The following is an 18,519-nucleotide window of genomic DNA, read 5'->3' as shown; positions in this document are numbered from 1 at the left end:
ATGGAAGGGGTTTCAGCCTTCAGTTCAGTGTGCTTTATGTCATATATGTATGCCCTTTTTCTCTGCATATCTCTAACTGCCTCTCTTTCCTCTTTAGCACCCTCTTTTCAGTCTTCCCCGAATGCACTTCCTCGCATTTCCCTGACATCACCACTTCCAAACATATACTGCATTCACTCAGATTTAAGCACTTTATTTCCTTTTGCTTTTGCCTTGAAAAACAATTGACATTGTGTACCCTCTTCATACAAATTTGAATTGCAGCTGAAATACATGACCATTGTTCTGTGTGCTCTGCTTTCGGGGATATACCACCCATCGTACATACCCATGAGCCATTCAGTGGCTGCCAGATCCTTGTCATTTCACTGTAACCCTACCCCAGTTCACAGGTTCAGTTCTCTGAACCAGCAGAACTACTGTTGCTGTGAGCGTCTAACTCACTGAGCCACCTACGGTTTAAAAAAAAACCATTTAATTATGTGATGCAAATCTGTTGCAAAGTTCAGCAAGCATACACAAATCTTCCTATACCACTGTTTAGCCAGGGTTAACTTGCTGCCCAGTAAGTTAAGATAAAAAAAGAGCTGAGGAGAAAGGCATTCTCAATGATTATGTGCACATAAGGACATTTGGTCAAAGAATGTTAATCTGAACAAGAAATGTGTTCTGCACAGGCCACCTTACTACCTGAAATCAAACTAGAACTTGGTGCAAGGGAGGGCCTAAGGTGTGGGGGCATCATACTAACAGAGAGGGGAATGCAGCTTTCAAACAATGAAATAGTAGAAGGGCAATATCAGGGTAAATTAAATGAACAGATAACAAGCATTCAGAAACTAAAGTGAGTGCCCACAGGATATTTGGATCAACTTTGAAAGGGAACAAAAACCCTGCTCATCTTTAGGGCCAATTTTGAGGGGGAGCAAATGCAGCAGCTCCACTTCTAAAGAGGCCTGCAATGTGCAGACAGGGCCTGATGTGTCAGTGACATGGGGTCTCAGAACAATATACATAACCAAAGATTAGCATTATAATACTTACCATTACTGAGGACAAGGCACCAAATCACACATGCGTGCATACACTCCTACGTGTGACGAATGGCGAAAGGGTGGGATCTATGCCTGTGAATGACAGACATCTGGAATCACACAGGGATGGAGACTCTGACCCCCAAAACCATAACACTAAAAGCGTCATTGGCCTACAGTGGTTACTACCATAGGCCACAATGGAAATGAAGGGCTTTAGAATGGTTGCCCTGCTTCATGCATCACAGTTCATAAACTTGATCTACTGCCTGGCTTCAGTCTCCTGCTTCAGATTGAGGCGGGGCATGCAGTCTGGGACAGACAGCCAAGACTTAAACACATCGATTTGTTTAGAGATACAATTCTATCTCCAAATAAATTGATCCATTTAATATTTGTGTATGAATGTGCAGGAATTTCAGTGGGCACCATCCCAGTGCCCTATTGGAGAAATCACCCCTGCGACATGAAAGAAGAAGAAGTGAAGCTGGCATGTGCTGGTCAATTAGGAGAGAGCAAATAGGAATGAGTGACAGTGAAGCTAACGAATAGAACGCAGTGGGTGGGCTCCAAGCCCCTTGTTGTATGCAGTATGTCTCACAAGCAATAACACATCTACTCTGTCTTAGGTGAGCCCTCAAAACTGACAGTGTCACTTGACAGTCCCACATTTTCGGGTGAAAGAGGTGCAGAATGTACAAAAGTTTTATTTCCACTACAGAGGACGTTCATGCCTCTCACCATCATACTGAAATTTTTGTCCCATTTTCACATGAATTGCAAATCACTGCTCAAAAAAGATTTTGCAGGAATTTTTGTGGAGATAAAGGATTTGTAACCACATCTGAAAGAGCATAGCATGGGCATGTCAACAAAATGCCAATGTAAGGAAGGTTTTTAATAACAAGCAGGATCATTTCTTTTTGATGAAAGGGATTGTAGGAAGCCTTACATGTACATGTTGTTGTTATGGGAATATGTGCGTTTAAGACTGGTGTTTATGGTCCATGGTGTCATTGTGCTGAAACCTCTCTCTCTGTAACCTCAGGTATGCCATGGCCGTGGCCAACGGATCAGTGAACATCTCCGAGGTTTTTCCCTATATTAGGTATGTGCAATTAATAAGGTGATCTGAAAATCCAAAACACACAAACAAATACATATGCGTTCACACACACATACATACACTAAAATGTAATGAAATTTGGCACTAATGGGATATAAAAATATTTGGGAGGGTATGGCATAAATGGGGTGAAAGTACCCTCTATTAACCAGGTACACTGTTAGTAACACTCATTTCAACAGAACCCCTTGATGACATCATAGGGCACATTATATTTAAGCTCTATAGAAGTACAGAGAGATGTGCAATATATGTACTATATTATCAATGTATAATGTTTCCCACAACATCTGACTGCTAAATTAATTATAATGAAAGGTAATATGAAATGTATGTTATATTTAAAATATATTGCTGTAAGGAGATTTTCTGCAGAGCTTGAAGTTTGGTTACAGTGTCCTCTATATTCAAGGATGTTGCACCGGTTGCTTGGAAATTTCGAGATTTACTAATTTAGGGTCTTATCTGTAAAAATCGTAATATTTTGTTCAGGGCAGGGAATTGGGGAAGTGAGGTGAAGGTATCCCCTACATGCCAGTGATGTTTTTATTTACCATCATGTCAACAGAATCCGGTAGTTACTTTTAGGATCATCAGGCACAGTTGCCTTCCATGTATGAGCTATATAGATAAATGAACAGAAATGTAATATAATGAAATTACTATACATGTGCATATCTAAACAGTAAAGTGTATTATATGATTCATGCCCCTGTTAAAATCAAAGCTAATATATAACCTGTTAAAATCAAGGCTAATGTATAATTTTTAGAAGATAAACTACCCTTACAGGACATTTACAGGAGATTTTCCTGACAAATTTACATTTATTATTGCAGAAGAAATTCTTTCATACTAATCAGTTACTAATAATGACATTGAGAGGATAAGTGCTTCGCAGATTGCATTTGTAATGGTCATTTTGTGGCAAACATCACTTAGAAAACATATCTTTTGTCAGTGGTGTAAAGGGATAAGAAGCATGGAAAATGAACAGTTGCACATAATTAGCAAGCTGTTGAGTAACTAAAGAGAATGAAGACACGTTTAACTTAGTATGTGTCTGCAGCAGTGCGTGTATCTGTTTTTGAGAAGTTATCGTCCTGGTTTTTTGAGAGTTTCAAAGAGACGAGTCTCAGTACTGTCCAATCATCTGCCTTTACTTTCCTTCTCCAGCACTTGCGGGTCCTACCCTCCCCAGAGCTGCATCTTCGGCCAAGTCCTCAATGTGGCAGCGATTCTTGGTATGTAGTGTTGAGTTCTGTGTGTAGTTCCTTGTCCAGGGACAGTGGCGTGGCACAAAATGATGGGTCCCCGTTTGCAGAATGTGACGAAGGCCCTGAAGTCTACCATATCCTACATTCATTGGCCGTAGGCTGAATGGGGCCGCCTTGGAGGGTTGAGGGACACATGGGGAGGAAACAGTATTATCATATAGGTTGTCCAATGTGAAGCTGAGTCTTAATGGGCTATTGATTAGGTTGATATATCATCTACAGTATGGACATATGCAGATATTTTCCAAACATAGGGGGTCATTACGACCATGGCGGAAGGCGGAGAACTGGCGGTAAGACCGCCAATAGGCTGGCGGTCTTACCTTGTGGAATTATGACCATGGCGGTTACCGCCATGGTCATCCGCCGGTTCTCCGTTCCGGCCGCCGGGCTGGAGACCTGGGTCTCCAGCCCGGCAGCCGTCACTATACCGCCGGCGGTATTTGGACCCGGCTTACCACCGTGGATTTCCAGCGGTTTGAACCGCCATGACATCCATGGCGGTAAGCACTATCAGTGCCAGGGAATTCGTTCCCTGGCACTGATAGGGGTCTACCCCACCCCCCTCCCCACCCCAACCCCCAACATCACATAACTCACACACACCCGACACGCATGCAGGCACCACCAACACACACGCACACACACCGACATACATGCCAACATCCACACACACAGTCAGACACGCACACCCACATTCAAACATACATGCACACATCCATACAGACATACCCACAGACATACACGCACTCATTCCCAAACACACATCACCCCCACAAGCATACACGCACTCACACACCCCCTCTACATACTCAGACACACACCCCCATGCATGCACCCAACACACAACACCCCCCACCCCCCTCCCCTAACGGACGATCGACTTACCTGGTCCGTCGATCCTCCGGGAGGGGACGGGAGCCATGGGGGCTGTTCCGCATGACACCACACCGCCAACAGAACACCGCTGTGCCGAATCACAGGACTTGATTCGCTGGGCGGTGTTCTGTTGGCGTGGCGGTGGAGGTGGAGCAATCTCCACTTCCCTGCCGCCCGCCAGTATGGCTGTTGCTGGCTCTCCGTCCGAAAAAGGACGGAGAGCAGCCAACAGTCATAATACGCCGAGCGGCAAACCGCCATTACTGGCGGTCTTCCGCATGGCGGTCTTTGAAAAAGACAGCCGAGGTTGTAATGACCCCCATAGTGTGTTGTGTTGCAGCATTTGCATAGCGCTTTATACACCTGTGGAAGCTGCAAAGCACTTTGTCGGAGGTTGGGTAACTAGAATAGAGGTAGGCAAGCTATCAAATTTATAGGGGAGGCATGTCAGAGCACAGCCAAAAGTCTGGTTTGGCCCTAGTTGCAAGGGCACGAGCTGAGTCACCAAAATAGTTAGCATGTAAATCATGAAACACGTCATGTAAAAATGTTATAAAGAGTCTTCCAAAACAAAAAAATATATATTTCTTTGGTATGCAGAATTGTTTCACTATAGTGCACTTGATTATATCACTGCATTGAGTGAAATATGACAGATGATAGATTCTAAACATGACCCTCCCTGTCCACCCTGGTTGAAGATACTGATAGTGACTCAAACAGCAAGTCAGTTGTCATGAGCCCTATATGTGGCACCATATCCCGCCAGCCAAAAGATACATTTCTTGCTGCGGACCCTATTGAGGTGGGCGCTTGGAAGTGTGGGAGTGGATTCCCATGTACAATATCCACAATCCAGAACAAACTCCAAAGCACTCCGGTGGGTTACCGCCAAATGGTTATTTATTCACCACAAGAAATGTGCAAACAATCAGACTCATTTTGGCTTCAAGCCTTAATCACTGTGTTTGTTTCATGCATATCTCCCCTCTTTTTGAAGTGTAATCATTTATGGTATAAAAACAAAGATTGGTTCATTAGGTCTATGAGGTAGATTCGAATGGTTCAGCCATGCCATCTTGGTCTGTGGATATATATATATATATATATATATATATATATATATATATATATATATATATATATATATATATATATGTTTATATATATATGTACATATATATATATATATATATATATATATATATATATATATATATATTTAGTTATTGTAGCTGGAGTGATATAATAATCTGTTAAACTGTATACATGAAAGGTTTTTCCATAGGGCACATCCGCATATCCTGAACTGCTGAAGTGCATTACTTCAGAGTCGCCTCAGATGTGCTACTGAAGGAAAGTGAGGACCAGTCAAATGAAATAACTGCCTAGAATCACACAATTTTGTTAAGGGGTAAAACGGGATTTAAACCAAATTTCCTTGTTACGCATTGGCCAATTTAGCGACTGGGTGGCCATCTCATGTTCTCTCCCAGGTAACTCAGAATGACCGTGCTAAAGCATTGATTCTGAGTTTGTCGGGAGTTTTTCGACCCATGTGCAAACTCCTCTTTGCATAAGTATCGGAAATCCAAGTTGGGTGGCATTTATCTCACCTGGTAATTAGTGGGTGCCTTAAATTTTGCCAGCTGATGATTGCAATTCTCCTGTTATTTCCCAAAATCTCAGAATGAGTATTATTTATCACATCTGATAAATAACCTACTCCATGATATTGTTACTTCTCAGGTGCAATTTCTCTTCCAATTCCTCCAACATACTCAGTATTAGGGCCTATGTGTTTACTTCTTTGAGGAGTGAAATAAATGCATTCTGTTAAATAAATACATATGTTGCGTCGTAAATCAAGTTCACACATGAACTCTTTCTAGAAGGACACTCTCTTTTTATATTATGAAGAAATACCAGTGCATGCTACACTGTCAGTGCATATCAGAGGCACACACACATAACTCGCTAATGCTCAAATACTCAGACACATCTTCACACACATCAATGCATCTCTGCGAGGAATAGTGAAGCACAGCATCAGTTTCCTTACAGTGGTGATTAATATATTCTTGTGATGAGGCAGGAGGAGTAGACTGTTACTCAACAACAATGGTGCACCCATATTTCTGATAGGGCGACCTGCCTCTTCCCAGGAACAAGTGGAATACAGCTTAGACTTCTCCAGCAGTATTCAGTACTTTAGAGACACTGTCCTGCTAGTAAACCTCTCAGCTGTCGCTTAGGGTAGGAAGGTTAAGACATCTTCCTAGTGTTTCCACATCATCACTCTTATATTTGCCAGTATGATCTATTGTAGTCTAAGTAATGTAATCTCTAACCACCACATAAATAGCCTACTTTGGTTCCCACAACCATGTAATACAGTCCTGTGTTATATGTCCTAGAACACACTGGTTTACAAACTTAGGGGCAGAGCACCGGCTAGCGCCATTCCAAGACGCCGGCCGGGCGCCATATTTATGGAATGGCGCTGGCCGGCACTAAGGCCCTGTTAGCGTCCTTGTAAAGGACGCTAACAGGGCCGGCCAGGCATAGGAGGAACCGGGGCTTGTGTGCCAAATTATGGCGCTACACAGTTTAGAGGCAAAAAAATTTGCCTCTAGGCAGTGTAGCGCCATTTTCTAGCGCACAAGCCCCATGGACATGGTTCCTGACTTAGTAAAGACAGGAGCCATGCCCACCACCCCAATGGCCATGCCCAGGGGAAGAATGTCAAGTCAGGGCCCCCAAGTGGTGTTTGGCAAAAAAACAAAAACTCACCCGGACTTACCTTGGATGGGCCACCCATCCTTAGGCGACCTCCTGGTGTGGGTGGGGGTGTCCCTGGGGACAGGGAAGGGCAGCCGTGGGTAATTTTCATGGTCTCTGACCTTACGCCTGCCCAGACCAGGCATTAAATAATGGCGCCAAGCAAGCTTAGCGCCATTATTTAAGGCTCCCATCCCTCCGTGCTGGATTTTAGCACGGGGGGATACATATGGCTCAAAAGCCATATCGTCATTTTCTGGACGGGAACGCCTAACTTGCATCTCATTGATGTAAGGTAGGTTTTCCTCTCCAGAAAATGACGTAAACTCCATTACTTTGGCCCTAGACGTGTCTAGCGTCAAAGTATAAATATGGAGTTAGGTTTAAACTGAATTAGTGTAAAAACAAATTACGCTAATTCAGTGCAAACCAAGTATAAATATGGGCCTTAATTTTCGAGAGCCCTGGCTTATTTGAGCATTTCTGCTGGATACAGTCATGCAGAAAATATTTGGCAATACTCTAGGGCCCCATTTTCGGTGCAAGGAAACCTGGGCTCTAGTTTTTCATTCCCCACTTAAGCACCCCACCTCCCTGTGCTACACTGTCTATCATTGCCAATCATGAGGACAGTTAGGACAATGACAATCAAGTAAACCTCAAGAACCGACACACAAAATGTATAAAATATGTATTGGCAAAGTCAGTCAATCACTCTTTGCCAGTACATATACCGGCTTTATCACTGTCTGTGTGGTGCAAACATTGGCAAACCAGCACTATAAGGTGGCCATCTTGGAATTCATTGTTTATTTTGTGATATAGCTAGACCATTTCAAGACGATTGCCATTTGTTTTGTGTAAACATAAAGTGGCACCCATCCTGGAAATGTATTTTTTTTAACCATTATTATAGTTGCACCATTCCAACATGGTTTCTACGCTGCTTGTAGCCACAACATGGTGGCCATGTTGAATGGTTAAACTGTAGTGAAGAATACAAAAAATAGAAATCCTAGATGACAGTAATGACTTCATAAAAAAAACAATTGTATTTATAAGGCCAATATCAGCAAAAAGTGTGGTTCGGAGGTGGGTGGCAGCAGCCAGTGGTCACCCATGTTTTTTTGTGTTCAGGCTCCAACAGGGAGCTTTGACACAGAGAAAAAACTGTCCTGACATCAGCTGTGGAGGGATACAACTAATGGGCTAATCAAAATATGGAGAGAAAGAAATGCTTCTCTGGGAGGGACAAGCACCAAATAGGGAGGCAAGCCGTCCAATGACAAGCTGGGAACTGAGAAAAGAAAGGCATCTAATCAGGTGCAAGGGCCAGACTCAAATTTCTATCCAACTGCATGTTAAAGTATTGGTTATTAAACTATCTGTAACAGCTCTAAAAAAATGCAAACATGGTGCAGCAGATAGTTAATGATCCTTTGCTCTTTCCTAGTGGTATGGGTGGCATTTATCCGCTACCAGCAAGTGAGGGACCTGGGGTGCCACTCACTTCTTAACACAGCCAGTACAGTGCTTGGAGTCTTAAGTGCCCTAGGGATATCCATTGTCGGAAACTTTCAGGTAAGAAAGCTATGTTATAACAATGCATGTTCAGGTGGTACTACACCACGCTGATATTCAATCATATTAGCGCGCAAGATAATGTAAAGAGGGGAGGGATGATTCTGTAACACACCCTTTCTGTAACCAAGCCTGACCTTTCACGGCACGGTACTGGTAGTGGGATTCACAAGCACACCTCATTGGTCTGTAACATCAGCTAGCAATAGATGCTGGAGAGCACTGCTTGCATTTCACCATTCTGACTCCATATCATATTTCTTCCATCTTAATAACCCCACCCAACCACTTTGAGATCCGTCAACCCCTAAAGCAGCCTGATAAGAGGTCTTCAAGTGTCCATCTAGTTATAAAGCCTCCCCTGCTTCTGTTCTTTAAGAGAAACAATAATACGTTTGTAGCCAATTATATTGTTTATAAACATTCCTAAGACAGAAAATGCAAAACCAATAAACAGTCAAATAAGACCACAAAATGGTTAGCAATGTAAAAAAAAAAGAATATACACACACACACACACACATATATATATTTATACATATACATAAATATATATATATATTTTTACACTGTCATCGGTAAAATGTATACATATAAAGTATACTCAAAGTGATTAAAAAACATCTCAAACTCACAATGTATAAAGCCGCTTCTCTTGATGGCACAGAACTTCCTGCCATAATTTATTTTTGTGAGGATAAGAAATGTATCAGAATAGCTCAGGTGGTGTATCTAAAGACAAACATTTCATTGGTGGAGGGACCACCCGCCACATTTATAAAGACCGCTGAGCAGGGGGTCATTTATAATGTCGTCATGGCGGTTCCTACCTGTACATTTCTCTGTTTGATGCAGGGCTGCATCAGCATGACGCAACCCTCCACCAAACAGCATTCTGTTTTTATTTTCAAGAAGAAAATCCCAAAACAGGATAATCTTTTTGAAAAAAAAAATGTAATACTCCCCTTGCCATGTGAGTCATCTCCCATGGCGATGGGGGCATTATTAGCATTTTACTGCCCCTCACCACCAGGGTGCATGGCGGTGCTAAACAGCAAACAATGGCATCTTCATTGGGTAGGCAGACATATAGCCATTTTCCGATGACCCTTAGTTCGTAATGGAGGTATAACTATGGCATGACGGATTAGTCGCTGCCATAGCCAAACCTATAGTCTCCCCGCATCTAACTCGAGCAGGTGGACCATTAAGTTGTGATGGAGGATCCTCACAGTCAACGTAGTCCTATAGTTAAAAACTTCATCTAGAGTACCCGTACATGCCCATTCCTAGAATGGAAAACATTCAGATTCACATGGGCAACAAAATCGGCAGCTGGGCCCACCTCATGACTTAAGAATAAAGGGTTTGCTAAAAGGTACGTCAACATGCTTTCATCCTAAAATTATTTTTGTTTAAGTTGGGAGCCAGTGGCATCACTTGGGTGAACTACTGTTCACATCATTATGTTTATTCTGGCTTTGCCCTCTTCAAGGATTATGATAGGAATCATAGCCCGCATGGCTTTCATATGATGCATGCTTCTTCGAGTCTCGAAACAAATACAAACAATGGTGTCTTTTGGAGTGATTAACAGAGACTGCTACGTTCCATAGCTTACTATGGAGGTATTCTATTTTGCATTTAAGCATACTAATCCACCACGAATTCTTGTTGGGTTCCGGAGTAGCGTGCTAATCGCCGAATAGCGCTTCGACGCCTCATCAGGGTTAATAAGCACTATATAAATACTATTACAATACAATACAATATTGTGAAAATATCAACTCCTGATCAGGCTTAAAGATAAACTGCAATTTACACGCTGCATATGACTGAATCATTATAAGTCCAGTTAAAAGCAATATTTAGAAATTAATTTAAGAACAAGAGCCTGGACACTATGCACTCCTTTTTTATTGTCTCACACCGAAACAGTTGAAGAGTGTGGTTAATTAGAACAAGCTATTATACTAGTTAGTTATAATAGTAATCCCCTTTGTCCTCTGTGATAAGCAAGACATTTCCGGCCTTCTCTATTGTTCTACAGTAACACTAGCAGATTCTTTGCCCACTCTCTCAAAATCGGCAGGAGGCCCATCCCATCAAGTGCCAAATTTACGCCAAGGTTTTCTTAGGGATGCTCCCGAGGTCCAGGGACGGTAGGTGAGATTCGCACAAGTCCTTCATGGTACAAGTCCTGTTGTCATTGCCAACTATCTCTATGCCAGTTTCTGTCCTAGCCCATTTATCATTTTTGGTTTTATTTTGTTTTGTTATAAAACTTGAAAGAAATCCGAAAATATGGGAAATACAAAGAAGGTAAAAAATACAGACTGCTTACCACCTTCTTTTATCCACATTCCTGGATTCACCTTGTAGCTTAATTGAATCACTTGAGGTTTCACAGCCTTCAGAGCTGTCAACCTCACACCTCTTTCTAGTCCAAAGGGCTCAAACTAAATTCACCAATGATTAACTGTTAGCTCCTTAAAATCTCAACCGAATGCCAGCCCTAAGGAATATATTTTGCCACCAACCTAAACACCCTGTGAGTTTCCAAAAGTTTTCCATTCAGCTTTGACAGTCCACTCTTTTGCAGCCATTCAACTTCACAATCTCTCCAAAATGCCAGTGGGGCACATTTGTTCATGAACCTTCAACCTTGATAATTAATCTAAAACTCAGTTGTTCCACCCAATAGAAACACCACAGCAATAGTATAATCCTGAAGGGTCACCATCCACTTCGCCAGGCATGCATGGGCATTCCTGGCATCCGCTGAGAGTCTATGGTGAGAGACAGTGCTTTAAATGGAGATATGAAAGTGCAGGTACTCACTATTTAGAGTACCTCTTTGCGCCTGAGAATTGCCGGTACTCTCCCATTAAATGTGTTGCGGCAGGGCTGAGAAGTGTAGGTACTCTGCGTATCAAATTACAGAAGTGCAGGTACTCAGTACTGGAGAGTACATGCCCATTTAAAGCACTGATGATAGATCACATCTTTTGAAGCACCAAGGGTTTATGATCCGTACTCACTTTATAAAAGCACCCACGCCAGTAAGTGCTATAATCAGCTGACATCCTGTATGCAGCTAGGGCCTCCCATTTACTTCCCACAAATTAAACCCGGTCCACTGCATTAGACTCCTCATCAGTTTTAAACCAGTTATTTTGCTCCTAACCCAAAATTGAACTGTTCTTTCTCACTCAGTGCACTCTACTGGAAATACAACCGTTCTTACACATCCTGAGGTATTTAAACTCCTCAATGATATCCCCCTTCCTTCCTCCCTGCTGGCTACATAGATGTAAGTCCTTGTATCTCTGTTTATGGGTTTACTGGTTCCTGCCTTAAGCCATTTTGATATCTCTCTACAGACCTGTTCGTAATCTCTCCTTCTTAAAATGTGGTTTACAGGTGTGACCACCATACAGCAGACAATACTGGAGAACTGCAGAAAATACCCTTCATCCCGCCGAGATAAAGGGTCGAATATTCTTTATATGGTCTACTGAACTTAATTTCATTGGACCAAGCCTCCAAAATTGGATGCTACATCCTAGCTGTTGTTTCCAGAAAAAATGAAAATCTGGCGCTCTATTAATGCATTTAGATACTGTTTCTTTTAATTTTCTGGGATCTTTTTATTTTGTCCTTTAACACCAAGAAGACTTCTTGGGTATCAGCTACCCTAAACCTGAATTTCAAACTCCAAACTGGGAACTGTTGCAGCATACAATACACTAGTGATCAGGAGTGCATGATAAAATGGTAAAAACAGTCTCAAGAAATTAAATTCTCTAAGTGTGGTTTCACCATGAATGAATACAGTGACACAGCTTCCTTTATTGATGGATAAACAGCAGTTCTTTCTATGCACCCACCCTCCTCTAGAACTTACAAATGCCCTGCCACACTCTTTAGAAACTTTGGGGTCACTGAGTGGGAACTCCCACAATCCCCTCCTGTGTAGTTGCCTTCAGTGCCCCCTCTCCATCTCTTGCTGCTCCTTAAAGTTTCTCTGCTTCGTACTCAAAGATAATAAATACATGGGTGTAATTAAAATGGAATACAACTGTTTGAATAGCAGTAAGAAGCAAAAACTAAGGTTGCCATCTTCTTCCAACAGCAATCCAACCAGTTGGAGACCCACCTAGTTGGGGCCATCCTGGCTTTCTTCGTGGGCGTAGCATACTTCTGGCTGCAGACCATCATGACGTATAGAGTGAAGCCAAGACATGGTGGACGATGGGTCGGCCCCCTCCGGTTCCTTCTCTGCACCGCCTGCACTGCTCTGATCATTATGAGTATCCTTTTTTTTGGTGTTTATTACAATGTGTGGTGCTGTAGCATGAAGCAGGGTTACTAGAAAGAAGAGTGATATAGACAGTGAAAACAAAGACCAAAGAAGGAAAGAAAAACACGTTAGCATTATTGGAAAGGATTAGTGTTAACACAAATGTATGTAAAACCAAACCAAGCATGCTAGTGGAGTAACAGCAAGGAATAAAAAATACAGTAGAAAAGGTAACAAGAAAAACAAAACCTTGAGGAGATAAAAATAGAGGGGAAAAATAAATTGTAAAGAAAATGAAACAAGCATTGAGAAAGACAATAAATCTCGTTGTTTGGCTGCCAATGCAGACCTATTGGCTTTTGCAGTGCTTTTTGCAGATATTATTCCGCATCAGTAAAAAAGAAATGCTGTGCAACATTGATAAAAAAATTAAAAAAGCACTACGATGAGTGCACAAAAAAGCACAATTACTTGTGGTCATGTATGCGTACGTGCAGCTGTATCTGGCATGAAACAGTTGACATTTTGTTTATTTTTTTTTTTTACTGTCCCAAGATGACAGAAGCCAATATTGGAGATGGAAATTAAAAATAATAACTTAAATGTGCACAAAAGCTCATTTTGTAAAATGAGAAGCCCAACAGCAAAGCTCAAGACAGGAGGAGTAGAAGCAACGGAGGACCAGGTGGGGGAGAAGTCAAAGCAGAAGAGAGCAGCAGACAACCATGTGGCACGGAGGGAAATTAGGAAAAATAAATACCAAGCAGAATAAGAGTCAGGAAGGATGGGATAAGCAACAGACAAGCTGGTAAGAGGAGGAAGCAAGACGGAGAGCAAGGGGGGGATGGGAAAGGGGCACACGTTAGAGAAGGGAAGGAGCAGATTAAGGTGAACACAAAGAAAATGCATGTACTCTCATGGAGTGCTGATAGAAAAAGTATAATGCCGGTTAGCGCCATTCCTAGATGCCGGCCGGGTGTCATATTTAAGGAATGACGCTATCTGGCGCAAAGGGTGGGCTAGCGTAATTTTTTTTTTAGGCTAGTGGGGTGGGGGTGGAGGTATGAGATGGGGGTTTAGCACCAAAAAATGACGCTAGGGTCGTTAGAGTAAAAAAAAAATGCTCTAACCAGATTAGCATCATTTTATGGCGCTAAACCTACCATGCCACATGGCTCCTGCCTTATAAAAGGCAGGAGTCATGCCCACCACCCCAATGGCCAGCACAGGGGACAAGGGTCCCCTGGGCATGGCCATTGCACCCTGTGCCATACATGGGGGCCCATTTCAGAGCCCTGTATGGCACTTTAAAAAATAAAATGAAATACCTAGCTGTATTTACCTGTACTTACCTGGGATGGGGTCCCACATCCTGCGCAGTCCCTCTGGTGTGGGTGGGGGTGTCCCTGGGGCATGGGGGGGGGCACCTGTGGGCTTAATCCATGGTGTTTCACCATGGAAATAGGCCTACAGGTCCACTAACGCCTGCTCTGACCCAGGCGTTAAAAAATTGGGCAAAGCAAGCTTGCAGCATTTTTGCACTGGAATATAAATATGGCGTTAAGGCAGTAGAATCATTTTTTGCACAGGAATGCCTACCTTGCATCTCATTAAGGCAAGGTAGGTTTCCACGTCCAAAAAATGACTTTAACTCCATAAATTTGGCGCTAGACGGGTCTGGAGTTAGTTTTGCACTGAATTAGAGTAAAACAAATGACACTAATTCAGTGCAAACAGAGTATAAATGTGCCCCTAAATGTTGCAATTGCCCACAACAGATGTTAACAACAAACAGTTAAAAGCTCGCCGGAGATGAAACATATAAAGAAAGATGGGGGTAAAACTAAGGTGTTTGGGATGAATAGCAGGATGATTAGAGGAACAGAGAAATAAAGATTACAAATGGTTAAAAAAGAAATTGAGTAGAAGAGAAAGAGATAATACATTTATGGACATTAAAAGAGAGAAGGTAGAAAGAGGGAGAAAATAGATGAGAGAACATACTTAGAAAATGACAAATGAAAAGAAAAGTCAAAAAAGTTATGGACAGACATTTAAGGAAGAAAAATAAGGACAAATAACAAAAGAAACAGAATCAAAGAAAGTACAGAGAATGAAAGACAACAAAGCAGGGAGGTGGGATAAGTTATGAGAGAAAAGAAAGAATAGAAGGAAAATGACATAAAATTAATGTTTAAATGAGAAGCATGAAGTATAAGAAAAATAATACAGAAAAGTAAGAATCGGGCTTGAACATGATTTAATGGTCAACATGGTTTGCAGCTGTGACCCTCGGCTTGCCCTTTGCGAACCCTGGCACTGTGTTTGTAACCTGGCCTCAGAGGTAGCAAAATCAGTGCCAGGAACTTAGTGGCAGCTGGTCTTTATGGACGTCGGTAGGGGCGCCACTCTCTTTTCTTTCTTTTAATTTTTTTATTGCACTAAAGTGAATAATGTTCCATTATTTTATTATTAGTGTATTAAACAATAGAGATCAATTAGCTGCAATATAAAAAAATGCTTTTAAATTTATATTGTGTGCATGCTTGTAGGTGAGTGTTTGTTAACATGAGAGTGTGTGTGTGTAAGTGTGAATGTGTGTATGTGTAAGCACCTGTTTATAGTGAAATTGAAGGTCAGAGGGCATGTATTGTAATTTTCGCTACTCCTGGCATTTTGGTTCATTGACATTTACAGAATAAGAAGGGGGAGTAAAAGAAAGAAGGCTAGTAAAGGAAAAAGAAGGATAGAAAAAACATTGAAAAGCAGAAATATGAATTGAAGTCAGCAACAGGAAAGCAGCTGTTGCACATCTGTGACATGTCCTTAACAACATCATCAGTGGCGGTTCTCCATTCACAGAACTTGAAAGGTGTAGCTGCTGCTTGTGAGTGGCTTGCTGCCATGTTCCTGTTTCTGCTGTTCGCGTCATTCGCAGTGGAATTCCGACATATCGATGGTCATTTCTTTCATGTTCAAAAAACAGTGACAAGCATACCCAACGAGATGCAAGTTTCCACCATCACCCTGGGGGTGTAATCTCTCTTTGTGCTCGCGTGGGGACCCTTGGAGTACTGACTCTCAAGAGATATGGAGACTAATCTTTATCATGAGGTTGGCCTCTATGAGATCTTCTAGTTAATCTCCATCATGGGTGCTAACCTCCATGGAGGACTCCACATTAACCTCCTTGCCAGCGTGAACCCTCCAAGGACGGCTATAGATATTTCTCCGATTTCTCCGTCCTCATAAGACCTTTAGCTGAACTTCCATAATTACTTCGACTCTCCACAAATATTTTACAATTAAAGTCCACTGAGGGTGCTGTCCTCAATGGATGTTTACAGTGTGATCTTCCTCATGGGTGGTGATCTCCAAAGATATCTTCAGTGTAACTTCCATCACTGGAGTTGGCTCTCATCATACCACAGGCTACTGCCATCATGGTTGTTGACTTTTCTGCTTTCCGTGGATTATTCATCACCATGGGTGCTGGTGTCTGTCATGGGTGTTAGCCTTCATGTGAACTCTAGATTGACCTCCATCAATGCAGTTCCCCTTCAAAGGTGGTGGTCTCTATCACAGTTGCTGACCTCCATTATGGGTGCTAACTTCCAGGTAATCTCCAGGTTAGTCTCTATCATTGATACTGGCCTCATCACGGTGCAGGACTTCATTACGGGTGCTGACTTTTGTTTACAGGTGCTGGTCTCATAGGTGCGGGCCACTCTCTTGGGTACTGGATTTCAGGCTTATTTTAGCTAGATTTCTACTACATTGCTGGTACCCAGGAAGCCCTTGGAACCCTAGAATTCTCACTGATCTTAATTTAATGCATTACATTTCCCACCTACATGGAGATGTTAGAACAATGTCCTGTGTTACTCGAATCTGGAAAGGATTAGCACATTGCTTTCTCTACCTAATGGAGCTCTCAACTCAATACATCATGCTAAATTCTACATATAGGTCTTGAGTTACTGCACTGAGCTGCTCTCTTCCATAGTAATGTAGAATCAATACATTGTGATGCTGTTTCGTAACGCTGACCTGCAAACAGATCTTGTATTTGGCCTCCTACACACTACTCATTTACAGTACACCTTGGCTTCATCACGCCCTACACAGATGATTTAGAGACATACCTTGAAGCTGATGTCCATCACAACAGTCATACAATATGATGCAGTTAAATCATCCAGACTTGTAAGAAACATTTTAATACATGTACTTGACTACACCTCTGGCAGCCAGTGTCTGACCTTACCCTAGCCCTGCCCCCTCTCAGTAGTCCCTGTAGTATAGTCTGGCTCCAGCTATTATATTAACTGAATTCACTGCAGAGACTAAAAGTCATGTGGCCAAAGGATAAGGCTGCAGTGGAACTCCAGACAGTGCCTGGGCATGTAACAAATTCACATTTAACTTCTACTCATTCTGTCGCCCCTTGACGTGTTTACCTATGTGCCTTTCAAATCCCATTCTCCTGGTAATGACTACACACGATGTGAAGCATCGTCCATACCCAGGTACACTAAAATCATGGAATCTTGTGGGAAAGGCTTCATAGTATAGAACTATCAGCAGTTGCAATGCAATATGCTAATTTTAGCACAAGACATAGGGCCTGATTCTAACTTTGGAGGACGGTGTTAAACCATCCCAAAAGTGGCGGATATACCACCTACCGTATTACGAGTCCATTATATCCTATGGAACTCGTAATACGGTAGGTGGTATATCCGCCACTTTTGGGACGGTTTAACACCGTCCTCCAAAGTTAGAATCAGGCCCTCAGTCCCTGCTCTAATAGAGGAAAAGTAACAAAATGTAATTGTTTTGGGATGCTAGCTTTCAGGACAGCATAGGTCCAGTACCCTTACATGTGGTCTTAACACCCAATTATAAGTGTTATTTAGTGACAGTATCATTCATGCCAGATTGTTTGTTATTTCGATCATTAATCTGGACTTTCATCTGACAACAACTGTATGTCCCTTTCATCATGGGTGTTGTAAATATATATTTAGAAAGTACCACCTATCAACTGTCAATGAAGTACCACATAATTGGTCATATATATTGGGAAACTATGTATCACAAAACTTTTCCACGTTTGCAGCAGAAAGTGCCACACATTTCTAGCGACCCTGCACATGTCCAGTGATACATTCCACCCTACCCCAAGGAATGATTTGACGGTTGCGAACACAGCATGGCCAACGTTGAACATTGTTGGAGCCACAACTAGGCAGATCTGCACTGGTTGACTAGATTTGTTTTTTTGTTGAAAAAAAGAACTGCTTGTCATACCTCTCTTTAGAAATCTGTTTCAGCCTGCAGCTACTGAAGGCCTGTTGGTACTACTCCCATGCCCAACTCTGGAGAGATTTGATAGGATTAGGATTGCGATCCAATCAAAGGATAGATCCTCCCTCAACTTGGACAGGACTTGGACAGCTGAAATAATCTTTTTCCAAGAACAGACATTAACATAGGATGTGGAGCGCATGGTCTGCAGCCAAACCTAAAAAGTAT

At 42.2% G+C, this 18,519-nt stretch overlaps 1 protein-coding gene across 3 annotated transcripts in view; it reads left to right on the top strand.

Moving 5' to 3' along the window:
* TMEM150B (transmembrane protein 150B) overlaps positions 1–17,658 on the top strand; it is a 127,610-nt gene extending 109,952 nt beyond the window's left edge. For all 3 annotated transcript variants that reach the window (XM_069200765.1, XM_069200767.1, XM_069200766.1), the window contains exons 4-8: positions 2,083–2,142; positions 3,337–3,404; positions 8,551–8,678; positions 12,814–12,991; positions 15,824–17,658. In XM_069200765.1, coding sequence (XP_069056866.1) covers positions 2,083–2,142; positions 3,337–3,404; positions 8,551–8,678; positions 12,814–12,991; positions 15,824–16,020 — 631 coding nt within the window. In that variant the 3' untranslated portion in view covers positions 16,021–17,658. The remainder of the gene's footprint in view (positions 1–2,082; positions 2,143–3,336; positions 3,405–8,550; positions 8,679–12,813; positions 12,992–15,823) is intronic.
* Positions 17,659–18,519: the final 861 nt, after the last annotated feature.

The sequence above is a fragment of the Pleurodeles waltl genome, chromosome 7 (assembly GCF_031143425.1).
Source record: "Pleurodeles waltl isolate 20211129_DDA chromosome 7, aPleWal1.hap1.20221129, whole genome shotgun sequence".
Classification (NCBI taxonomy): domain Eukaryota; kingdom Metazoa; phylum Chordata; class Amphibia; order Caudata; family Salamandridae; genus Pleurodeles; species Pleurodeles waltl.
This window is presented reverse-complemented; position numbering and strand designations above follow the sequence as displayed.